The sequence below is a fragment of the Pituophis catenifer genome, unplaced genomic scaffold, assembly GCF_029215685.1.
Source record: "Pituophis catenifer annectens isolate HBS135680 unplaced genomic scaffold, rPitCat1.0.hap2 SCAF_1, whole genome shotgun sequence".
Classification (NCBI taxonomy): domain Eukaryota; kingdom Metazoa; phylum Chordata; class Lepidosauria; order Squamata; family Colubridae; genus Pituophis; species Pituophis catenifer.
In genome coordinates, this window is record NW_027256881.1 from 167,093,227 (window position 1) to 167,120,321 (window position 27,095).

Genomic DNA, 27,095 nt, shown 5'->3' on the forward strand with positions numbered 1-27,095 from the left:
AGACTATAAATGTTTGAAATAAAATTGATCAAGCAACTCTGCGCTGCTACAATTAATAAATAAAAAGCCTATTGGATAGTTAGCACTTCCTGGCAAAAATTAGTGAGGAGTCTTGTCTTTTCCTCTTTTTTAAAATTAAGGTTTTTATTTTTAAATATATATAAATACATGAACAGCATGGCTTCCGGGCTTTGATTTTGATACCCAGCAATAATAATAAAATTACCAATTTTGATCACCTATATTAATCGTACTCATATCTTTCTAATAACATTATACAGAATACAGTCATCTTTCAACTTCTTATCCTTTCATTTACTTGCTGATTTTAACATGTTATATAACAATATTTTTTTTTTAATGAAATTTTATTGAATAAAGAATATATTACAATTCAAACTTTACGGTTTGGCAATGTGTAGTCATATTATATATTTACAAGTGCGGTATCTAATCAATTATCTAAATATTATACAATTTATACGAAAATTATTATAAAATTAATTACAGTCAAATTAAGATACAATAATATATAGGATTAATTAGTAGTTGTACATTGTTCCTCATGAGTATTAACTTTTGCATTTATTTTCCAACCACCTATACCACAGATCCCAAATCGTGTAAAATTCTGAATCCTCCTTTCCGTTTAACACATACATTAATCTGCACATTTCTGCGCAGTCCAGTACCTTATTGACTATCTGTTCCTCAATTGGACCTATTTTCTCTTTCCAATATCTGGCATAGGAGAGTCTAGCGGCTGTGACAATATGAATAATCAAATATTTCTTATCCTTAACAAATGTTTGTTTTAGCACTCCCAGGAGATAAATTTCAGGCAAAAAGTTGATATCCTCATTTAATATTTCTTGGATCCATTTTTGTATTTTTTTCCAAAACTTCCTCGCTTCCAGACACGTCCACCACATGTGGTAGAAGGTACCTTGATGGTGGCCGCATTTCCAACACTTGGAGCTTGCATTTGGATATATCTTTGCAATTCTAGATGGTGCTAGGTGCCATCTATACAGCATCTTATACTGATTCTCCTTATAGCTTATTGCTCTCGTCAGTTTAAGATTGCTGTTCCATATTTCTTCCCAATCATCTAGATTTATCTTTGAGTTGATATTTCTTCCCCAAGCAATCATTTGGTCTTTTAATATTTCTCCTTCTCTATCATATTCGAGCAGGTAGGAGTATAATTTAGCTAATAGTTTATTCTCACTGCCTAGCCATACCTTATCAAAACTATTTGTCCCCGTCTCTATTCCCTTTTCCTGTTTATCTTTACTATATCGGGATTTAATTTGTAAATAAGGCCACCAATCAATATGAATCCCTTGCTCTTTTAAAATCTCGTTAGGTTTAAGGTTACCACTGTTATCTAAAATGTCTTGATAGGTGAACATTTTCTCTCTACTTATTGTGTTTGGATGAAACATTGCCTCCATTGTAGAGATCCATTTTGGGTATTTTAAATAATGTTTATGCCTAATTTCTTTCCATGTCTTCATTAATGTATCTCTAATTTTGTGTTGGTGGAAACATATCCCTGCCCCCTTTCCTTTATCCCAGAGATAGGCATGCCAACCTCTCAATAGGTCGTGCCCTTCCAGTTGTAAAATTCTTTTGTCTCTTAATGAGGCCCACTCTCGTAGCCATACTAAGTTGGCAGCTTTATGGTATAGCTCCCAAACTGGGAGCCCGAATCCACCTTTATTCCTTTTTTCCTGCAATGACCGTAATGCAATTCTCGGTTTTTTCCCTCCCCAAATAAATTTCCTTACTATCCCATTTAGATCCGAAAAATATTTTTTGTTAATACTAACAGGAGTGGTTTGAAACAAGTATATTAATTTGGGGAGAATAGTCATCTTAATGGTGGCTATCCTACCAAGAAATGATATTTGCAACTTCCCCCAATGTTCCAAATCTTGCTTGATCTTTGTCAGTAAGGGTGTATAATTGTCCTCCTTTAAGGTTGAGCATCTAGCAGTAATCCAAATCCCTAAATATTTTATCTTCTTAACTATTTGGATGCCCAAGTTTTCTACTAATGTTTCCTGTTCTCTTATTGGGATATTTTTTGTTAACATTTTAGTTTTTGTCATATTTAATTTGAATCCTGATAGCTTCCCGTACTCGTCTAATTCTTTCAATACTTTTGGCCCGGTTGTTGACGGGTCCTCCATAATCAGCGCTACATCGTCGGCAAAAGCTTGAATCTTGAAAGTTTCAGTCCTAATTTCCAATCCACGTATCTCGTTATTTTGCCTAATTTTCCTTAGCAATACCTCCAGGGCTAATATAAATAAGAGTGGAGAGAGTGGACAGCCTTGTCTCACCCCTTTACCAATCCAGAAAGTTTTGGTCATATCTCCATTCAGTATAATATTTGCACTCTGCTTATCATAAATTGTTTTTATCGCATTCTCAAAGTATCCCCCAAAATTCATTCTTTTGATTTGCTGGATCATAAATCCCCAATTTAGATTGTCAAAGGCCTTCTGAGCATCGAGGAAGACCAAGGCCAGCTGTTTCTCAGAGTGTGTTTCATAATACTCCAGCACATCCATCACCACTCTCATATTAGTTCTAATCTGTCTGCCAGGGAGGAACCCGTTTTGGTCGAAGTGGATCCAATTATTTAGTATTATCTTCATCCTACCTGCTAAAATTCCCATAAATATTTTATAGTCTGTATTAAGTAAGGAGATCGGCCTGTAATTCTTTATTTGCTTGGGATCGGTACCTTCTTTTCCTACCAGTGTGATGAACGCCTCCTTCCACGATTCTGGGATCCTGGAGCCTCTCAGGGCCTCATTACATATTGTCAGAAGTTTTGGTACAAGTATTTCTTCCAAATCCTGATTTTTGTACAATTCTCCTGGTAGGCCGTCAGGGCCAGGGGTTTTATTGCTCTTTAATTTGGATATTACCCCCTTCAATTCCTCTATTGTAATTACTCTATTTAACATTTCCCTTTCCTCCTCCTTTATCTGTGGGAGTTTCTCTTTGGCAAGATATTGATTTATATTCTCAATTGAAATTTCCTCCTCACTATATAACGTCTTGTAATATTGTCTGACAAACTCGAGTTTCTCCTCCTCATCCTCTAATATTTTGCCTTCCGAATTCTCCAAGCAATCTATAACCCCCTTCTCCTTCTCTTTTTTTAATTTATATGATAGCCATCTCCGTTATATAACAATATTCATTGTAGTATTTCCCCCTTTCTAATTTCTACCTCTGTTTCATATCTTGATAGCACCAATGTTATGTTAATAGGTATTTTATTTCTATTTTTTATCTCTTATCCATTGTAGATATATTAATTATAGTAGTCATATCTTATCTTTCCCTAATCATGATGATTTTGTTCTGGGTTAAAAGTGTTGCGGGTGCAGGGTGGTACTATTCAGAGCAAAATACTTTTAACATCCAAACATTTTACGACTCCCTCCAATAATAGTAAATACATATGGTGCATATAAACAATAAGTCTTTAATAAATTTATAAAGAGTAGTTAGGGTATATGAAATGGTCAAGAGATAGAGAGGCATTGGACCAGAAGCTGGTGCCGCAGCGAAACGGACAGGGGATTTCTAAGCTCCAGAAATTCCCACCGATAGCCCCACCACGGGACGGTCCATTTCGGACCCCGCAGTCTAGTTTTGACTGCGGTAATGAGAAGCACATCCTGATGGTCTCAGGGGCATTGCAAAGCCCCTGATTGATCCAAGAAAGTTCCCTTTCCAGTGGCGGGGTAGCAGCCATCAAAGCTGCCGAGGCTGTGGCAGTTTCAAGGGGAGAGAAGGAAGCGACAGAGGATCGGATCGATGAGAGATTTAATTTTAAAATAATACAGAGAACACCCTGAGAGGACAATGGACTTGGAGATTGAGAACAAGAAGAGATAAGCGGCGAATTTAAAGTGGGAAAGTTTTTTTCTCTCTGCTATATTCTATTTGGCTACTTAGTGAGAAGGACTTAATTGCTTTACTTTCACTGTTGATTGAGACCGGAGCTGATTTAAGAGAGAGAAAGATCAGTAGGTCATATATACTGCGTCTTTTTAAAAAATAATTGGTGGACTTTGGTTGATGTACTTGAATTGAAGCTTTCCTTTTCTTTATTTTTTCTTCTTTTCTTCTTTTTATTTTTGCTTGAGAATTTTTTATTAATTTTAGAAGAGAGACAGGAGAGTGTACAACATTGCCACCTGCTGGAAAAGAAACTTTGTTTGGATGTTTATTCAAGTAACAGTCTGATACATTGTAGACAAAACAAAGGGGGTGTCATGCAAGGCTGATAAGACTGGTGAATAGCTGAGAAAGTGGCTTCTCTGTATTATTTATACAGGTGCTTGTGTTGATACTACTTGAAGCCGAAGCAGAAGTCTTGAAACACTATAAGAAAACCTTGACATTTTTTTGTAACTGTTACTTGACATCTTTAACTTTTCCTTTTAATATTTTGGCTAGACCAAAATAACACTCTCTGTATGCTTTCTGAATATTAAAAGGACTATATTTTCCTTTTCTTTTTTCTTTTTTGGCTCCTTCCTTTTAATTTTTTTTTAATTTTATATATATATACATTTTCCCCCCTCTTTTTTGTTTTTAAAATTTTGGCATAATAATATTGGATTAAGGCAAGCAAGAGCCTGAAGATGTGTTGGTTTTGGATTTTTGTTTTTTTATTGTTACCTTTGGTTTTTTTCTTTTTCTTTTTTTTTTTTCTTTTTCCCCTCTCGTATTAAGGATTAAGGTTTGGAAGAAACTGAAGAATTTGAATTGATTGTTTTTTCTTTTTGCTTTTTCTTTTTCTTTTCCCTTTTTTCTTGTCTTTTGGGAATATTTTTTCCTTTTTTTCTTTTTTGGTCCTTTTTCTCTTATTTTATTTGCAACCCGATTGGATTACAAAATGAGTAGAAAAGTTGCAACAGTGGGAGCAGCAGCGACTACACCATCCTCTTCACCATTTGGAAGTCAACGTACTATTCAAGCAACGTTGCAACAGGAGAAAGAGAAAGAATCATTGACCCAAATGATTATATAAACACGTCAAAGGATGGGACAACAACAACCAAGGATGGAACAACAAATATTGAAGATAGACGAAAAAGTCCAGCGGATGGAACAACTGCTTAAAACAGATGGAAAGGTGGTTAATATTCAACAAACAATGTCAAAATATGAAGAAAGGCTGGTAAAACTAGAAGAAAAAGATGATCAAAAGGAAGAAAAAATTAAGGAAATAGAGAGTAGATTGGGAGAGATTGAACAAGAAACAACTGCTTCAATTGGATGGGAGATGGATAGAGCAGAATTTTTCTTAAGGTTCCAAAACATGGAAGAAGAAAAATGGGAAAAATTGGCAGATGTTATGAATTGGATGTTGGCCGAAGCTTTAGAAGTAACCAAAGAGAAGATGATGGATGGGATTGACGAGATTTATTGCATTCATACTAGATATGCAATGCATAATAAGCTGCCAAGAGAGGTACATATAAGATTCACAAAGAAATTGATTAAAACACAAATTCTCCAGGCAGCCAGAGATAAGACCTTGAAATATAAGGGAAAAGAAGTGACAGTTTTAAAACAAATACCAAAAAAAGTGAGAGAGTTGCGAAGAGGATACCAATTTTTGACAAAAATTTTACTGCAAAAAGGAATTAATTATAGATGGTTAATTCCAGAAGGATTAGTTTTGACATGGCCACTTCAAAGATACAGGTTGAATACAATTGATAAAGCTAGAGCTTTTTATGATGAATTCTTCAAAGAGAATAAAACTGAATTAGAAGTTGAAACCCATTCTGCAGTTGTTCCAATAAAATTTATAGAAGATGAACTGGCAATGCTTGAGTCAACAGAAGGTGCTGTCGGCAGGGTCATGGAATATAAGGAGCAACAGGAAGTTAGATCAACTAGAGCAACAAAACCTACATATAAAGTATGAATATAGAAGAAAGAAAATTAATTTCAATAAATGTAAATGGACTTAATTCGGCCAGTAAAAGAAGAAAAATATTTCATAAATTAGAGAAATTAAAATTTGATATAATTTGTTTACAGGAAGTACATATTAAAAAACAACATGAACAATTATTGATCCAGCCAAAACTCAGGAAAACCTTTTTATCCCTGTCACAAAGCAAAAAGAGAGGAGTTGCTCTATATATTAGAAATACAATAACAGCAGAACAGAAATATGCAGATCCAGAAGGTAGAATATTGATAGTGGAAATAATTGATAACAATACGAAACTACTTCTAGTAGCAATATACACTCCAAATAATAATCAAAGTGACTTTTACAGAAAACTTCATAATAAAATAATTGAAATGGACTATGACAATATATGTATGATGGGTGACTTCAATGGAATTGTGGGCGAAAAACTGGACTATAAAAGACACAAAATAATAAGACACACTAAAAAGATACTACCGAGATCCTTTTTTAAAATGGTAGAGGAAATAAATCTGAAAGATATATGAATGGAGAGAAATGGGCAAAATAGACAATATACTTTTTATTCTGACAGACACTCATCTTGGTCTAGACTGGATATGATATGGACAACAATGGACTTGATTCTAAATATTGAACAAGTGAAGATAGAATCAAATTTGTGGGCAGATCATAATCCTGTGATTGCCATTTGGAAAGGGCGGAAAGGAAGAGCTAGATGGACCTTAAATAATACAATATTAAAAGAGAAAAACTTTGTACAGAAAATGGAAAGAGAATTGGATTTCTTTTTTAAGGAAAATAAGAAAGATGAAACATCGATACAAAATCATTGGGACACAATGAAGGCCTATGCCAGAGGTTTAATTATAGACTATACTAGGAAAAGAAATGGGAAGAAAAGACAAACCTTTAAAATATTGACCGACGATTATAAAATATGTGAAAAGGAATTCCAGAAAGATCCACACAAGAAAGATGTTAAAATTAAAATGGACATAATAAAACATGAAATAGACTTGCTGGAAAAGGAAGATCTAGCTCAAAAAATAAGAATCACCAAACAGAACTATTTTGAAAATGCGAATAAGCCTGGAAGATGGCTAGCTTATAAACTGAAAAAGGATAGAGAATCAAGGAAAATAACGCAATTACTTGATGACCAAGGACAATGTAAATTTGGTAATAAAGAGATGGGGAAAATTATACAAGAATATTATAGACAGCTTTACAAAAAAGAGATAATAGAGGAGGAAAAAGTGATAAGGTACTTACAAAAAGCAAATCTATCACAGATTCCCAAGGATATTGAGGAGATGATGGAAAGAAGCATTACAATGATGGAATTAACAAAGGCAATTAAGAAGCAGAAGAATGGAAAGGCACCAGGACCAGATGGCTCGCCGGTTGAGTATTACAGGACGCTACAAGAATTCTTAAGTCTTCCATTACTGGAAGTTATGAATGAAGTAATGACAAATAAGGAAATACCCAAATCATGGACTGAGGCTTATATCACATTGATCCATAAAGAAGATACAGACCCACAACTAATCCAAAACTATAGGCCTATATCCTTGCTAAATTCAGATAAAAAATTCAGCAAAATTTTTGCTTCAATACTGGCAGAAAGACTTAAGAGATATTTGAATAATTTTATACATTCAGATCAAAATGGATTCCTACCCAAAAGACAAATTAGAGATAATATAAGAATAACATTGGATACTTTAGAATATTATGAAGCGCATCCTAAAAGCAGATGGCTTTGATATTTTTAGACGCACAAAAAGCATTTGACAACGTGAACTGGCGATTTATGACGTTACAAATGGAAGAGATGGAAACAGACGGTGAAGGTTATGATTAATGGAGAATTGACTGATTCTATTGAGATACAAAAAGGTACTCGTCAAGGATACCCATTGTCCCTATTGTTGTTTATTTTGACACTGGAAATTTTAAATAGAAATATTAGAGAAGAAAAAGAGATAAAAGATATGAAAATTCGAAAAGAAGAATACAAACTACAAGTTTTTGCTATGACCTGGTCTTTATTATTGAAGAACCACTAGTATCAATAAAAAACTGATAGAAACTATTGGAGAGTTCGGGGAAGTTGCTGGCTTGAAAATTAATAAAGAAAAGACAAAAATAATGACTAAAAATATGTTAAAAAAACCAAAAGAAGAACTGATGGAGATTTCCAAGATGCAGGTCACAAACAAGGTAAAATATTTGGGGATACATTTGACAACGAGATGTAGTTCACTTAAAGAAAATAATTATAATAAGCTTAAGCAACAGATAGGACAAGACTTGATGAAATGGGGAAATTTGCAGTTATCCGTGATTGGTAGGATTGCAACTATTAAGATGAATATTTTACCTAGAATTCTGTATCTTTTTCAGACTATTCCAATAAAATTGGGCAAGGAATTTTTTGTAGATTTGAACAAAATGGTGTTGAAATACATTTGGCAGGGAAAGAAGGCAAGAATAAAATTCAAACTGTTACAAGATGCCAAAATGAGGGGTGGTTTTGGATTACCAAATTTCAAATTATATTATCAAGCAGCTAATTTAATGTGGATTAAAGAATGGATAACATTGAAAAATACTAGACTATTGAATTTGGAGGGACATGATTTGTTGATGGGTTGGCATGCCTTTTTATGGTACAAAGGAACTAAAATACAGGGGTATTTTAGAAGACACCAGATACATGAAGCTTTATTTTTGAATGGGAGAGGATTAAAAAATATCATTATTTGAAAATTCCAGTCTGGGTATCGACAATTGAAGCCTTCTCATATCCAGTAATATTTAAAGGGGAACAAATTGTTAGATACAGTGAGTTATTGGATGAAAAGGGTGATCTTAAGTTAAAACAAGATTTAGAAGATCAGGGATTTAAGATGGATTGGTTTTCATATATGCAAATATTTTCTAGATATCGAGAAGATCCCAAACAAGAAGGTATTTATAATGTTTTAACTATTTTAGATAAGATATTAATGGGTGCTGACGACCATGTAATTAAAAAGTTATATGAATATTTGTTAGAAGTAAAATTGGAAGAAGAACAAATTAAAGAATCAATGATAGCGTGGAGGAAAAATTTGGTTATGGTATTGATTTGGAGAAATGGCAAAAATTGTGGTCACATAATTATAAAATGACAATGTCTACAGCATATAAGGAGAATTTGTATAAGATGTTTTACAGGTGGCATTTACCCTCGACGAGGATAGCCAGAATGTTCAAGAACAAATCGGAGAAGTGTTGGAAGTGTCATCAGACCCCAGGATCTTACTACCATATGTGGTGGACATGCATAGAAGCAAGGAGATTTTGGACTAAGATACACACGTGGTTAGAAAAAATGACAAAGAGACATATTAACTTTAAACCAGAGACATTTTTATTAGAGATCTTACCAGAGACATTTAATAAAGAATTGCAATATTTAATTGTGAATATTTTAACAGCGGCTAGAATTGTATTTGCAAAAAATTGGAAAGGAGAGAAGATAATTACTGATGAAGAAATTAAAAAAATATTGGACTGTGCTGAAATGAGTAGATTGACATTTGAAATAAGAGAACAGGAAGATAAACAATATTATTTGATATGGGAGCTATTTTATCAATGGATAGATAATAAAGAATGGAGATGAAATATTACATATGAAATGAAACTTGGATAAAATGTGAAAACATCTGTTTCTAGTTAGATGAAAGAACATTTGTCATAACGGCCGTGACCGGGAGGATTTTTCATCAGGTTCGCCTGATTCGCCAGTTGTGTCCCTTTCTAGATCGGGACTCCTTACGCACGGTCACTCATGCCCTCGTCACCTCCCGTCTGGACTATTGTAACGCTCTCTACATGGGGCTCCCCTTGAGGAGCACTCGGAGGCTCCAACTGGCGCAGAGTGCGGCTGCGTGGGTGGTGACGGGAGCGACGTGGCGCTCCCATGTAACACCTCTCCTGCGCGAGCTGCACTGGCTCCCGGTGGTCTTCTGAGTGCGCTTCAAGGTTTTGGTTATCACCTTTAAAGTGCTCCATGGCTTAGGACCTGGTTATTTACGGGACCGCCTGCTACCACCAATAGCCTCCCACCGACCAGTACGCTCCCATAGAGAGGGGCTCCTCCGGGTGCCGTTGGCCAAACAATGTCGACTGGTGGCCCCCAGGGGGAGAGCCTTCTCTGTGGGGGCACCTACTATCTGGAACGAGCTCCCCCCGGAGATACGGAGGATCCCGGATCTGCGTACCTTCCGTGGCGTGCTCAAGACCTTCCTATTTCATCAAGCCGGCCTGACCTAAGTCTTTCCCCTTTTTAAATGGAATTTTTAAATCTGGTTTTAAATTATTGGGGTTTTAAATTTGTTCAGCCAAATTATTTAATTCGTTTTAATCTATTTTAAATTTTGTATTTATATGTTTTATTCCATGGCTGTTCACCGTCCTGAGTCCTTCGGGAGTAGGGCGGTATACAAATTCAATAAAATAAAAAAAAAAAAAAATATAACTGAAATCTTTAAAATGTTGAGAGCACGAAATGACTTTAACCGATCGAAACACTGTCTGTAAGTATATGGAAGGATGATGTTTTTTATGTTGTTTTTGTTTAAAAATAAAAAGCTTTTTTTAAAAAAAAAAGAGATAGAGAGGCATTGAATAAGGAATTAGAAAATCTGGATATTTTCCCTAAGATGATGTGCTGAGCAGCGGGTGATTCTTTTTCTCCCACTGACGAATACCTGATTTTGCCACCAAAGCTAGTTACTTGGTGGCTTTGCTCCCTGTTTTTTGAAGGGGAGACTAGGAAGGACCCAAGAAGACCTTCAGACAATCATGCACCTATGGAGAAAATGGGATCTTGAAAACTAATTCTTGGTAAAGAGCAATTGGAAGGTTGGGTCTCTTATCATCTTTTCTCTTCAGCTATTCATTTTTTAAAGCATGCCTGGGTTTCTATTCTTTTCTATCCTTTGATTTACAGTTTACTGCTGTTCTGTTTTATAACCCCTTAATGGACTTTTACAACTTTTTTTTGTTCTTTCACTGTTTACTGTTGAACTTTTCACTTTTCCTGTAAGGAAGCAGAAGGGGTAACTTGCAGCAGCCAACTCGCCACAGCCAATTTCCCATGGTCAATTCACCACAGGACAACTCACCATGGCTAACTTGCCACAAAACAACTCACTGTGGAAAAAATTCAACAATTCAATTTAATTATTTAAAATAATTAAAATGTTATTTTAATTTTTGTCATTGACATTTCATTTTGTCCCTCCTTTGTCATCCTTTCTTTAATGATTCTATTCCACTATATCTTCAATATTAGACAAAATCTTGTCCTGCAGCGAGTTGTCCAGCAGTAAGTTGGCCATGGCAGGTTCTCCAGTAGTGAGTTGCCTGCGGTGAGTTAGCCACAGAAACTTGACCATGGTGAGTTGGCTGTGGCAAGGCCATGGCAAGAAGTCTGTGAAGAAAATATATCTTCTGGCAGTGAAAGTCATTCAATTAGATTTACATTTATACAGGATTATATTACAAATTTTGTTCTTTCTAGCTCTTTTTTAAAGAAAGAGTTCTGATGTTTATTTTTTAATTTTTGATGGGAGAATTTCCCTTTTTCTAATTACTTTTTATTTTGTGGGGGGGAACTTTATCTCAACTTTTCTCTGTGAACACTGGGTTACAATTTATCTGCTTTTCTTGTACTTGAGCGAAGTGTTTTTCAAAATATCTCTGAAAGGATATAAGGCTTTCTAGAAATCATTTGAAAAAATTGGTATTCAATTTGCAGATTTTATTTGAAAACATTTAATTAAACACATTAATTAAAATTTTCATGGGTCAGCAACGGCTTTGAACCAAACTGAGGACTGTCTCCAAAAGTAGGAAATAACAGTTGGACTTGATTTGCAACTTCATGAATTGGAGTCTGGTTTGTTGCTGTCAGATGTGAAGAAGAAAATACTTGGTTTGAAAACTATAGATCTGTCAGAAAAGATTGAAAGGAATATGAATACAAGAAATTCTGAGATAATGGAATCAATGAAGGGTGGACTGGATTTTGACACACCCTAGGTGGGGCAGGTCTGACATTAGGCTAGAACTACAATTGTGGTCAACCCGCAGAGGGAGGTGCCTCTACCATGGGGACAGTACACACAATGTCCACTCAAGGGAGTGATCAGGAGGAGATCAAAGCCTGGGGGAAGCAATTTCAAAATCCTCTGGAGGCTGGATCTCTCCAAATGGCTGGAACAGATGGAAATCTGTGTCAACCAGCCAAGACCCCAATGGTCCCTTGGGGTCGGGAAGAAGGAAGAATGGGGATGACTCTCACTTGTGGGAGTCATGGCAGCTACTGGAGAGACCATGAGAGGAGCTGGAAGAAGAAACAGTTACAGAGGAGCTGGATTGAAAGGACTGGATGCTGGAACAAGCCATAGGGTTCCTGAGGGAAGCTTTCAGCAACATTAAAGTACATGAAGCCCTGGCCCAAGGAGTGCATCTGGCCATCCAGCTGACACCAACCTGGGTAAGTGATGGGATGACTACATCTGCCGCAGTGGCCACAACAGCATCTGCCCTCACAGCATCGGCAACTACCCCAGCTCCACAACAACCACAGGCCCAGCAGTCCAACCTCGCCACTATCAGGGGTTGCACTAGCCAAGCAGATAGAGCACAAGACACCAGTCCTCAATGTTAAGTTCAACAGAGACCCCAAGCAACTGGGATTCTTCCCGGCACAAGTCTGGCTCTACATGCAAGAATATGGTCCAACAATAGTAACGGAGGGGGCCAAGGTGCAGTGTGTGACCATGGCATTGGAGGGAACCACAGTGTAGAGGATAGTCACCCTCCATAATAACAATGCTCCAGAGCTGAGGAACTTTGATCATTTCATGGAAGCACTCCAGAAATGCTTCAAAGATTTCCCTAGCTGACCACAAGGCTAGGGACTGGATCAAGACCATAAGCCAGTGCCAATGGAACATGGCCAAATACACCCATGAGTTTTGTGACCTGGCCTAATGGCTGACTGACTAGCTGAAGAACATCCTAACTGGGTGCTTCCAGGATGGCTGAACAATGACATATATCACATCTGCATTTCCAGAAGAACCCCCTTCATGGTTGATACATCCTAGCAGAGGAAGTAGAAATTGACCTGGCCTGTTCCTAGCATCAACCAGGCCATGGCTGGTGGAGATCCCTCTTGGAAAAGAAAGAAGCCCCAAAGTCACCAGCCCGTGACCAGAGCCCATGCCAATGCTCCACTGGCTGCTTCAAATGCAGGAAGGAGGGGCACTGAGTTACTGAAAGCAGATCCTCTGAAATGAACAATAGAATGCAGCAAAGGCAGCAGAACCAATACTGAAACACCCAGACCCCAATGCCCCCTTTCCAGGCGAATAGTAGTGATTTTATGGGGTGGGACAGTGCTCCTGCAGAAAAAATGAGCAGGGAGTCTTGCAACCATGTGCCTACCCTTCCAAAAAGCTCACCAAAACTGAACAGATGGGCAGTATGGGAGAAGGGGCCATATGAGTGCATTGAGTATTCTTACCTGGAAGCATTTCTTGGAAGTACCATGGATTCTGACCATAAGAATCTAGAAGCCCTGAAAATCCCATGGAAATTGTCACCCAAGCAAGTCTGTTGGGCTTTAACCAATTAATTTCATTTTGTGATATTTCCCAGGGGGAAAGAACCTCTAGCAGATCCCCTGTCCAGACTATCACAAAATAACAGTTCAAAGCTAGAGGTAATTAGACCAGTTATTCCATCCCAGCAACTGGTTGTGTCAATCACTACCAGAGCACAAGCTACACTATAACCCCAGGTAGCCAAGAGTTTATGGGTCTCCCTCAAAGCAGCACTGGAGAAAGATAAGTAGTTCCAAACTCACAAAGAGGAATACATGATACAAGATGGTTTATCTTGGGTGGGAGCCAAATTGTACATCCCTGAAAGTCAACAGATGATAGTCTTACAGAAAAATCATGACTCAAAAGTTGCAGGACATTTTGGCTTTGTTAAAACCCTTACACTTGGTCAAGTGCCAATTTTGGTGGCCATCACTAAAGAAAGACACAGAGAACTATGTAGCTAAGCTGCCCTACCTGTGCTTCTGTAAAAAGGCAGCAAAGGAAGACATCCAGGCTCCTCCAGCCAGTGACTGAGCCCAAAGCCTCATTTCTTTTCTTTTCTTTTCTTTTCTTTTCTTTTCTTTTCTTTTCTTTTCTTTTCTTTTCTTTTCTTTTCTTTTCTTTCTTTCTTTTTTTTTGGTTTTAAAAAACAAACTTTATTAAATTTAAAAAGATAAAATTATATAAAACATTCACAACCTTAAAATACAATCAACAATACTAATCACAACAAACAAACAAAGTATATGTGATAGCACCCTGTTATTAACACAGCTGCCTGCAATTACTGCAGGTTCGAATCTTACCAGGCTCAAGGTTGACTCAGCCTTCCATCCTTTCTAAGGTAGGTTAAATGAGGACCCAGTTTGTGGGGGCAATAAGCTGACTTTGTATAAATATACAAAAATATGAAGGCTATTGCTTAATGGATTGTAAGCCGCCCTGAGTCTCCGGAGAAGGGCGGCATATAAATCAAATTAATATGTATGTATGTATGTATGTATGTATGTATGTACAAGTATACACAGTAACTTATTTCCTTTTTTATCTTAATGACGGTGTATAATTATTACTTTTAATTTCTTACTAGATTTTAACTTTACTGTCAAAGGTGCTTCCTTCAAAGTCCCTCCCCCGTTTCTTATGGCAGCCAAAGCAGAAAGTCGGAGGCTGACATTCGGCCCCTCCAGAGAAAAGATGTTAGTCCTAAATAGGGAATAAGAAGGAAAGGGAGAAAAAAGATTGCAATATGGACATTAAGGCTTATCAGGATATTTGTTATGAAACAACTGTACTTTCTTTGGCGCCCGGACATCACGTTTGTTCACCCACTTAGCTTGAGACAACAGGAAATGTTTCCAAGCCACCAAATATTGCACCCTACCATGGTGCTTCCTAGAGTCTAAAATTTCTTTGACTTCGAAATGTTGCTCCCCCTCTATCAGTATGGGAACAGAAGGGGAATCTTGTTCCGGTCGCAAAAGGGACAAGTGTTCTGGTTTCAACAAACTAACATGAAACACAGGGTGTATCCGTCTCAACGTTTTTGGCAATTCCAATTCAACTGTGACTGGATTAATAAGTCTAGTGACCAGGAAAGGACCCACATACTTGGGTCCAAGCTTTTTTGATTTTTGTGAAGTCTGTAAGTATTTGGTGGAAAGATAAACCCTGTCACCCACTTTATACCCATGTGCCGGGGACCGTTTTTTATCTGCTTGTGTCTTATGTGCTCGGTGTGCATCATCTAAGCCTTTTCGAGTTACAGTCCAAGTGTTCCATAACTGTTCGATCCACTCAGCCAAAGATGGGTTTTGTGGGGTGTCTTGTGGTAATTCGGGGATTGGCACAAAATCCTGACCAGACGCTACCTTAAACGGAGTGAACCCGGTGCTGCTATGGATAGAGTTGTTGTATGCCACCTCCGCAAATGGCAACAAGTCCACCCACTTGTCTTGCTGGTAATTTACATAACATCTCAGGTACTGTTCTAACACAGCATTGGTTCTCTCACAGGCCCCATTGGTCTGGGGATGGTGGGCAGAGCTTAGTCCTTGGGTGGAGCCTATTAATTTTAAAAACTCCTTCCAAAATTTGGAAGTAAATTGTACACCCCTGTCCGAAATTATACATTTTGGAGCTCCATGTAATTTGTAAATATGACGAATAAATAGTTTTGCAAGAGTTTTTGCTGAAGGGATTTTAGAGCAGGGGATGAAATGCACTTGTTTGGAAAACAAATCCATTACTGCCCAAATGACTGTGCACCCTTCACTTTCTGGTAAGTCCACAATAAAATCCATGGATATTTCCTTCCAAGGGGCATCCGGTCTTGCCACACTCTGCAGCAACCCCTGGGTGGCTTCCCCGGAGGTCTTTTAGCCGAGGCACACACCGGACAACTAGCCACGTATGCTTCTATATCCTTTTTGAGGGCAGGCCACCAAACCTGTCTTTTAACAAGATGTAGAGTTTTAACAAATCCAAAGTGTCCGGCTGCCTTGGCATCATGAGCGTATTGTAATACTGTTAGTCTTAAACTCTCGGGGACATACAATTTAGCCCCTATCCATGCTAGACCATCACGGAGAGTACATTCATTTGAATGGGTTTTAAACCATTTGTCAGTTTTTAAGGCTTCTTGTAATTTCTGTAGCAGGTCGTCCAAAAAAGCTGGATCGGCCCTCGCCTGAGCTCTGGTAGTCACGGGCGCTGCCAGTTGTGTGGAAGGGATGATTGGTTGAACCACTTCTTTCTTGGTACTGTTGTATTGAGGCATTCTGGAGAGAGCATCCGCCATGAAATTCTTTCCACCAGGAATGTAGCGCAGGGTAAAGTTAAAATGGTTGAAATGCTGGGCCCAACGAGCTTGCTTAGGTGACAGTTTACGAGGTGTTTTCAACGCCTCCAGATTTTTGTGATCAGTCCAAACTTCAAACTGGTGCTTTGCTCCTTCCAGAAATTGTCTCCATGTTAGCAATGTTTCAGATAATTTACGGGACATGTAAGCACAGGGTTGTAATTCCCCTTCTGTGTTCTTTTGCAAAAGTACTGTTCCCACAGCCACGTCGCTTGCGTCTGCTTGTACTACAAAAGGCTCTTCCATGTCTGGATGCTTGAGGACTGGCTCAGCCGCAAACAGTCGTTTCAACTTTTCAAAAGCTGCTTGACAGTCCATGGTCCATTCAAGAGGTCGTGAGGGCCTTGGTTTTGCCTCACCCTTAGTTTTCAGAAGATTTGTTATAGGCAGAGCTATTTTGGCAAATGAGGGGATAAACTGTCTATAGAAATTCGCAAAACCCAGGAAACTTTGTAATTGTTTGCGGGTGCGTGGGGTGGCCCATTCCAATACGGCCCGAACCTTCCCAGGGTCCATCTCTATCCCCTCATGTGATATGCAATATCCAAGATAGTCAATTTTACTTTGATGGAACTCGCACTTAGAAAGTTTGGCATATAATTCGGCGGCCCTGAGATTTTTCAGGACCGTTCGCACCAATTTCACATGATCGTCCATGTTTTCCGAGTAGATAAGAATGTCATCCAAGTAGACCAGAACCCCCTTAAACAGGTGCTCATGCAGTACTTCGTTAATCAATTGCATGAACACAGCAGGGGCTCCCTGTAATCCAAAAGGAAGTACCTTAAACTGGAAACATCCAAGTGGGCAGCTAAATGCTGTTTTCCACTCATCTCCCTTTTAAATTCTCACTCGATAGTAAGCTTCCCGTAAGTCCAGTTTGGTGAAGATTTTCCCCTTTCCTAAGTGAGATAGCATGTCCTTCATAAGTGGTAGGGGATAAACGTTCTCCACACAAATTGCATTTAGGTTCCTATAATCAACTATCAAGCGAAAGGAACCATCCTTCTTTTCTCGGAAAAACACTGGTGCCGCCACCTTTGGTTTGGCAGGTTTAATAAACCCCCGTTCTAGATTTTTATCAATAAAGTTTCGCAACTCCCCTAATTCTCGAGGGGTCATGGGGTAGATTTTCGGCTTAGGAAGTTTAACACCTGGAGTATTTCAATGGTACAGTCCATAGACCTGTGGGGAGGCAGTACATCCAAGGCCTTTTCACTAAAGACTTCACGGAGATCCCAATACTCTTTTGGAATCTTCTCCTCCCCTTCAATGTGGCCTACTGCCATTTCCACAGTTTCGGGTCCTGACCTATCGTCTAAGGGGGGGGGTTTCCCTCTCTAATCTCGGTTTTCCGGTGTGAATGCGCAAAACCCCAGTTTTCCAATTAACTCGTGGGTTCCATCTATGGAGCCAAGGCAGTCCAAGTATGAGGGGTCGTTCCATGCCAGGGCCACAATGAATCTGAGACTTTCTATGTGATCCCCAGCTGCATTTCAATGAGTTCAGTCACAAAGCTGGCTGGGCCCCCTCCTGCAATAGATCCGTCCAACTGACAGAACGCAATAGGCCTTTTTAGCATTTTTAATCTCAAGCCTATCTTTTCCACCACTTTTGGACTGATTATGCATCTGGTGCACCCAGAGTCTAGTAGGGCTAATATCTGTGCTTGTGTCCCTGTGGATGGCACCCTTATTTCTACGGGGATGAGCATGGGGTCCGCTGTGTGACTCACCATATCGTTGGAGTCGGAGTCCATCCCGCTGTCATCAGCGGTGGTCAGAGTTCCCAACTCACCCTTGTTTCGGGGAGTGAACTTAACGACTTCTCCTTTCAGGGCAGTGCTGCGGGTTTTTGCAGGTGTTTTGTCGGTCTTCCTTGGTCCCAAACCGGTGGTCTTAGGTACTGGTTTGGAGTAACATTCGGCAGCCCGATGTCCTTCCTTCCCACATTTGAAACAGGTGAAAGGCTTTGACTTTGGTTTGAATTCCGCCTTCCTTTCGGCCATCTTAGATGCTCCTTTACGGTAGAAGGAGGATGATGGGTCTCCAGCACACCCCCCTCGGAGTCGGCTTCGGGCCAGCTCGATCTCCACATCCTCAGCAGCTATATACCAACTCTGCAAATCTTCGGGGACCCCCCGTCCTCTACAATCCTTATATATCTCTTCATTCAGCCCATCTTTGAGAGAGAGAGAGAGCCGGTTCTGACCACCCTGTCATGTAGGGTGCCAGCTCGCGGAATTCTTGGGTGTATTCTGCCACTGATCTCTGGCCTTGCTGGATGCTTTTCATTCTAAGTCTCGCTTTCCGTTCAGCTAGGTGGTCTTCAAAACGCCTCCTAAGAGCTCCCATGAAATGGTTGTAATTTCTTAGCAAAGGGGAGTCATTATTATGGAGGACCACCATCCATTCAACTGCGGCTCCCTCTAATACGCTTGTGATGCATCTCACTCGAGCCGCATCTGACAAATAGTCTTCCCCCCAATCTTGCATGTGGTTCCATACTTGAGTCAAAAAATAACCCAAGGTCTTTGGATTCCCATCATATTTAGGGGGGGGGATTTTTGGTTTTTTACGTCTGCAGGGGGGAGCCTGCAAGGCTGGGGGTCCCTGACCTGTTGCATCCCTCACTCAAGCCTCCAAAGTCTGAGATGTTCTTTCCTCAGCTTCCTCATCTTCTCCCCCACAGGCTGTTTCTTCCAACTTCCCCCTGGGGCCATCTCCTCCCTTCTCCACAGGGAACCCATAAAACTCACAGTTTTTCCGGCTTTCTTCAACATCACGGAGGAGTTGCGATGCCTGTGCCAGCATGAGTTTTTCCTTTTGTTCTTGCAGCCACACTGCCTCTCCCTTATGTGGTCTGGAGCTGGTTACACCCTGGGGGGTCCTTCCCCAGTCCGGCAGCCTTCCCACTCCTTTCGACCATCTGGTTTCCTCAGTCTCCTCTTGGAGCCGGAGTCTTCTCAACCATTCAGCAGTTTCTTCCTCTGTTTGAAATGGAGGCATGTTTGAGCCCGATGCTCCCATTTGTGTTTCATCAGTTTCCTGATCTGACATGATCTGGATCACAGTCCCCTCAGTCCGGGATGACTGAAGTGAGTTTCAGCTTAATATCAAAGGTGCTTTTTCAAAGTCCAGGAAAGAAAGAGCCAAACTCCATATTTTATAGAGTAATGTACTTTTACTGGAAGATGAAATGAACGCTACCAAGGAAAGCTGAAACTAAAGCAATAGGCGCGAAAGTTGCATATAGAAAGCATCCCCTCCCACTGTCCATCATCAATCACCCAATCCAAAGGTCTCCCAGAGGTCAGGTGGACACACGTCTGGCATCGTCATCAATCAGGAACGCGATGACGGTTGACCCGATAGCCACTTCGGTGCTTAGGTTTCGTTTCTTCAAAATCCACCAGCTTCCTTCCCTCCCCCCACGCTCCTCCCTCCCCCGTTTCTTATGGCAGCCAAAGCAGAAAGTCGGAGGCTGACATTTACCTTCTTTTCCCTTGGTTTATCCACTCATACCAACTATCCCATACCTTAAAATACTGTGAGTCTTCCTTGTCTTTCAATTTCAACATTAGTCTCTCCATTTCTGCACATGTATAAATTTTTTGAATTATTTGCTGCTCCGTTGGCAATTGATCTGTTTTCCAGACTTGTGCTAGGGCTAACCTAGCCGCCGTGATTATATGTAATATTAGGTACTTTTTTTCTTTTCTAATGTTTTGTTTAAGCATTCCTAACAAAAAGATTTCTGGTTTTAGTTCAATATCGTCCGCAATTATTTCTGATATCCAAATTTTTATTTTTATCCAATATTTCTTAATTTTTGGGCAAAGCCACCAGACATGAAAGAAGGTTCCCTGTGCTTGCTTACATTTCCAACGTGTTGGGTTAAGATTTGCATACATCCTTGCCAATCTCACAGGGGCTAGATACCATCTGTACCACATCTTGTAGTGGTTCTCCTTATAGGGTACCGATTTTGTTATTCTATAGTTGGTTTCCCATACCTTTTCCCATTCTTCCAATTGTATATTTTTACCAATATTCCTTGCCCAGGCTATCATTTGTCCTTTGACTAGGTTTTCTGCCAGGTCGAATTCTAATAAGTATTTGTAAATCTTTGAAATCAAGTTTCCATCTTTAACTCCTAATAATTTGTCTAGCCGATTGGGATTTATTTCAATTCCTCCTTCCTCACTATCTTTATTGTATCTAGTTTGTATTTGTAGGTAGGGCCACCAATTTATTTCTATACTTTGTTCCCTAAATTCCTGCCGTGTTTTTAATCTTCCATGGGGATCCAGTAATTCTTTATATCTTATTAATTTATGGGCAGCTAGTGTGTTGGGGTGCATTGCCGCCTCCAATGTGGATATCCAGCTGGGAACCTTCATATAATGTTTATTTTTAATTTTGAACCAAGTGCCAATTAGTGAATTTCTTATTATATGATTTTTAAAGTGTTTATATGTTTTGTTCCCAGCGTTCCACAAGAAGGCATGCCACCCCTTTAATAAATCATGGCCTTCCAATTTTAATAGTCTATAATTATCCAAATTGACCCATTCTTTAATCCATATTAGACTCGCTGCTTTATAGTATTTTTCCCACGCTGGTAGGCCAAAACCCCCTCTAGTTCTATCATCCTGTAATATGTTTAAATTTATTCTTGGTTTTTTTCCCTCCCATACGAATTTTGATGTTATTTTATTCAGATTTGTAAAGAAGTTTTTCTCTAATTTAACCGGAATAATTTGAAATAAGTAGAGAAGTCTCAGGAGTATATTCATCTTTATCGCCCCAATTATAGCAGAGTTACCCGAGAGTTCGGGAAATACCATGAGTTTTTGCGATAACTCATTTATTTTCTAAATTTTGTGCCCTGTCAAAAAATCCCATCTGCCCACACCTTAGCCAGATTGTTTCTAGAGCACATCTATAGATTGCACAGAGCCCCAGAGAGAATAATCTTGGACCGCAGAGTCCAATTCACTTCATGGTTTTGAAATAATTTGAAATAAGTAGAGAAGTCTCAGGAGTATATTCATCTTTATCGCCCCAATTATAGCAGAGTTACCCGAGAGTTCGGGAAATACCATGAGTTTTTGCGATAACTCATTTATTTTCTAAATTTTGTGCCCTGTCAAAAAATCCCATCTGCCCACACCTTAGCCAGATTGTTTCTAGAGCACATCTATAGATTGCACAGAGCCCCAGAGAGAATAATCTTGGACCGCAGAGTCCAATTCACTTCATGGTTTTGGCAAGAGTTCTTAAAACTTTTGGGGACCACTCAAGTGCTTAGCTCCTCACATCATCCAGAAATGTATGGAGGTTGTGAACATATGAATGGGCTCCTGGAATAGTATCTCGGGTGTTAGATTGACTATCAACAGGACAATTGGATAGACCTTCCTTTTGCTGAGGTTGCTTACAACAACTCAGTACACAGTAGCCCCCATTAAAGTTGCCAAGGGGCAAGACTTTGTATCTCTCCCCAAACTGCCTCAGGCCACCCCACTGACTGCCTCCTTGAAGGAGTGGATCACCCAACTGCAAAACACCTGGCAAATAGTAAGAAAAACATTGTGGAGGTGAGGGAAGTGTATAAAAAACAAGCTGACAGAAGACATACAGCATTAAAAGGCTTTAAAATTGGGGACAGGGTCTATTTATCCACCAATTACTTACAAGCTAAACAACCTTCCAAAAACTGTGACTGAAGTATTTAATGTCCCATTAAAAAAGTTATCAACCCAGTCATCATCGATCTCGAGCTGCCAAAAACACTCAGGCAAATGCACCCTGTATTCCATTGCAGCCTACAGAAACCAGAAATCAACTCCTCCCTACGCCCAATAATGAAACCACCTCCTGACCCGATTACAACTGATAGGGAACAACACTTCAAAGTCAAAGCCATTTTGGACTCTCTCACACACCAGGAGTAAACCCAATATCTAGTAGCATGGAAGGACTTCCCACTTTCCAAAACTGAATAGTTGGATTCAAAGGAAATCAAAGCTTCTAAATTGCTTAAGAGATTCCATGACCAATATCCAGAGAAATCTCATTGAATAACGACTAAATACATTTGTTTTCTGTATTTCTCCTTCCCCTTCTCTCTCTTTTGTTTCCTCTGTAGGACTAACATTGCTCTCGGGTGGGGGGGGGGAGGCAGTATATCAGTTCTGCCTAGGGGTGAAATGCTCCCGGTTCAGACCGGATTGCCTGATCCAGTAACAATGGTGGCGGGTGGTTCGGAGAACCTGTAACAAAAATCCCCTCACCATGCCCAGCTGAGCCGCAGGATCATCAGAGGCTTTTTAAAAAAAACTTTTAAAAGCATTTTTTCTACAACTTCTTCCAACGAAAAAATGCTTTTAAAAGTAAAAAAAAAAAAAAGCCTCTGATGATCGCGCGGCTCCGCTGGGATAGTCAGAGGCTTTTCAAAGCATTTTTTTTTTTTGCAACCTCTTGGCCGAAGAGGTGGTTTAAAAAATGCTTTGAAAAGTGGCTAGGGGGACCTTTGCACAGGTTCGCCTGGTGCACCAATTGCCTAGTGCACCAACTTGAATCGGGAGGCTCTCCTCACAGTCACTCATGCCCTTGTCACCTCACGGTTGGATTATTGCAACACGCTCTACATGGGGCTACCCTTGAAAAGTGTTCGGAGACTACAGTTGGTCCAGAACGCAGCCACGCAAGCTGTCGTGGGTGCACCTAGGTACACCCACATTACACCAATTCTCCGTGAGCTGCACTGGCTCCCTGTTGGTCTCCAGTCACAATTCAAGGTGTTGGTTATTATCTTTAAAGCCCTACATGGCTCAGGGCCAGGTTATCTTCAAGACCGCCGCATAGCTCCCAGCGACCAGTAAGATCCCACAGAGTTGGTCTCCTCTGGGTCCCGTCAGCTAAACAATGTCGGCTGGCGGGCCCGCGGGGGAGGGCCTTCTCTGTGGCTGCCCCAGCTCTCTGGAACCAGTTACCTCCTGAGGTCCGGACCATCCCCACCCTATTGGCCTTCCAAAAAGCGGTGAAGACCTGGCTTTTCTGGCAGGCCTGGGGCTGTTGATCTCGCTCTTGTGATCTGGTGAGATCCGGCCATGAATGGTATGAATGAGTTTTTAATGTTTTTAATGTTTTTTAATTTTTCAATGTCTTTTTATAATGATTTTTTAAATGTATTGTGACTCTAGCCCTGAGTCTTCGGAGAGGGCGGCATATAAATTTAATTAATTAAATTAAATTAAATTAAAGTCTCTGACGATCCCAGCTGAGTTGCCTGATCAGCAGTGAGGTATTTTTTAAAATGCCTCTCTGACGATCCCAGTTGAGTTTCCTGATCGGCAAAGTTGGCCACGCCCACCCAGTCACATTACCCCCACCATCACCAAGCCATGCCCACAGAACTGGTAGTAACAAATTTTACATTTCACCCTTGGTTCTGCCATCTTCAACTTGAACCTCATTGGCATCCTGCCATCAATAGCTGGGAGAGTAGTATGAGGGAACAAATGGGCAATAAACATGTATTAGGATAGAGGACTTCCAGTTGATATCGCTGCGCTGTTGGACGTGAGGAGTGGAGCTCCACAAACTCGTGCTGAATTCCTTAGTTGGAGGGCCCCATAAGGGGCTAAAGTCACCCTGTAGGGGTGACAAAGAGTAGAGGGGTGCCCTGCAGATTGCGGAGAGCAGTAGCTCTCCTGCTTGGCCCAGGGCTAATGTTGAAAGACATTAAATTAAAACAAACTATGTATGTTTTAATTATATTGTTATTGTCATTAGAATAGCGTTCTAAAATACTAAACAACTAAATAATGAAGGCCCATATTTTAACATAAATATGTATAACAGGTGAAATGCTACCGATTCGCACCAGTTCGGACGAACCGTTAGTAAAAAAAAGTTACCAGTTTGGGCAAACTGGTAGTTTAAAAAAGCTACTGGTTCATCCAAATGGGTATTTCCGACAGTCAGCTGTGCTGCGTGATTTAGCTTTGCTAGAAAGCAGGATTTCCTGCTTTCTAGCGAATATAAACCATGTTCCCCCCCTCGCTGTTCTACTTATCTTCCCAAGCCTCCTTTTTCCATGTGAAACGCATGTTTGGGACACACTGTGTATGCATGCATGCGCAGCATGCTTTTGATGTGCATTGCTCATACGCACACAGCATACATTTGGCATACACTGTGCATGCGCGGACAGCAAACGGGTGGCAATCTGCAGAAGATTTCACCACTGATGTATGATATTACAATTACATAAGTATGATTAAAGTAACAAATATTATTAATATTACCATTATTACTTGTATGCAAATGAATGATACCCAGATGCCTCACTGTTCATGTATTGATATTGATGTATATATATATTTTAAAACGATAGCGCTAGAAAAACAGGAGAGAGGAATGACAGTTGAGGAAGACCAGAGATGTTTGAAGCCAGTCTTCAAAGACACCAAGACACTGGAGATGCTTGGAGATGGAATGTCGATTGCTCCTAACACTGAACATTCCCAAAACACCTAGACATCCACCTATTGGCTGGAATTGAGCTGATCAAGGGGAGAGGGATGGATTGAAGGAAAAAGCTTGTATGATTTCATGTGGGAAATTAGTTCTAGCCTGACTTTACTGCAACCAGCATCTTTTAGTAAAAGAACCTATCACTTCACCTAAATGGAGTCAAGGGTCTTTCTTTTCTAAGGGATTGGACTGGGGCAGGTCTGACAAAAGTAATATTTTAAAAATATTCTATTTTTTTAAAGAGACCATTCTATTAAAATATGCTGTTTGTTAAAATAAGGATTATAACTATTCATAGGAATTCCTAATTAAGATCAAATCAGAAAAAATGAAAGCATGAAGGAATTAGGTATGGCATTTTGGGAGCAGGATGCCCTACTAACACCTCAATAATCAGGCAAAATTCTCATATTCATAGTTTTATTAATAGCAGCATTAATTCTTCTTCATAGAAAGTCTAGAGAAAAGAAAGGGAGTTAAAATAAGATGGGTTGGAAAATGAGAATTGAACACTGTATTTCACAGAGTATGATTTTAATATTAACCACAGTCCCTTCTCCAATTACAGCTTTCAGCACAAATGAAGAAGATAAAGATGACTGGAATGGCCAACTGAAATTGCTTTTGGAATGGAATCAATTGGACTTAGCCAGTGAAGAGATTTTTACCAATGATCGACGTTGGGAGGTAGGTAGTGCAGATTGAAAAAGCAAAGAAAGATTTTACACAGCTGAAATTGGTACAGATTTTTCTATATGTAGCATAAAATTCCATCAATAATATCCAACATAGACAAATCATAAAATAATAAATGTTGGAATTGCCATGAAACAAAAGAAATGTTTTATAACAAGATACACAAATCCAGTGCAGAAAATTTTGGAATTTCAATTTCAAATGAAACCACAACTTTTTCATTGATATAATTTCAGGAAAAAAACAACAAAAAGGTGATAATTTAATGAAATGTAGGCTTACAGCAGGAAAAATACATTTTGCTCAGCATTGGAAAAGATGTCATTTTAATAACATCCAATTGGGAATATGCAGCAGTAGCAAAACTCACAGTCTACATAGGCAATAGAAGTTTAAACAAGAATAATTCCCATACATATAATAGTTTACAGTACACAGTCACAATAAAAATTTAGACAAGAATAGTCCCCAACATGACAATATAATTATTTATAACCTTGCTTCTAAGTCTCTTAAAAGTCTATAATTTTGTAAATTAGCAGATGTACAAAAAGGGAGGAGTTAGAAAGCCAATAGTTCTTTTTTGTTTATCTTTTCCCTTTTTTAAAAAATATTTTTTATACAGTGGTACCTCGTTACTGAACGTTAATTCAGGTGACTTACTACATGACTCTTTGTTTTGACTGGAAAACACTTTGTCTTTTTTTCTATGTCATTTATTTATTTATTATTGCGATTTATATGCCGCCATTCTCCCAAAGGACTCAGGGCAGCTTACAAAAACAATATCCAATACAAATCACAATAAAATTAAAATCAACAACCCAATTAAAACAGTTTAAAATTATAACAATGTACACCCATGGCGGATCAGCTAAGTTGACGAAAGAGCCACATCTTCAATTCACAATGAAAGGAAAGGAGGTCGGGGGCTGTCCTGAGCTCGGCGGGCAAATCATTCCAGAGGGTCAGGGCTCCCACAGAGAATGCTCTCCTCCTGGGAGCTGTCAGCCGACGTTGTTTGGCTGAAAGCACCCTGAGGAGGCCCACTCTGTGAGAGCGCATGGGACGGTGGGAGAGCAGCTGGAGGTGGTCCTGCAAGTACCCCGGGCCTAAGCCATGAAGGGCTTTATAGGTAAGCACCAGCACCTTGAAACGAATCCGGAATGCCACCGGCAGCCAGTGCAGCTCGCGCAGGAGAGGTGTTACACGGGAGTATCAAGAGGCCCCCGTAATTACCCACGTGGCCGCATTCTGGACTAGCTGGAGCCTCCGGATGCATTCCAAGGGCAGCATCCCTTGGGATGCATCCGGAGAGTGTTACA

General features: G+C 39.6%; 1 protein-coding gene across 1 annotated transcript in view; it reads left to right on the top strand.

Moving 5' to 3' along the window:
- The window catches only part of TRPM8 (transient receptor potential cation channel subfamily M member 8), a 380,221-nt gene that overhangs the window by 172,849 nt on the left and 180,277 nt on the right, over positions 1 to 27,095 (top strand). Inside the window, exon 10 of the mRNA XM_070933161.1 lies at positions 25,643 to 25,761. Within this exon, the coding sequence (XP_070789262.1) occupies positions 25,643 to 25,761 (119 nt within the window). The remainder of the gene's footprint in view (positions 1 to 25,642; positions 25,762 to 27,095) is intronic.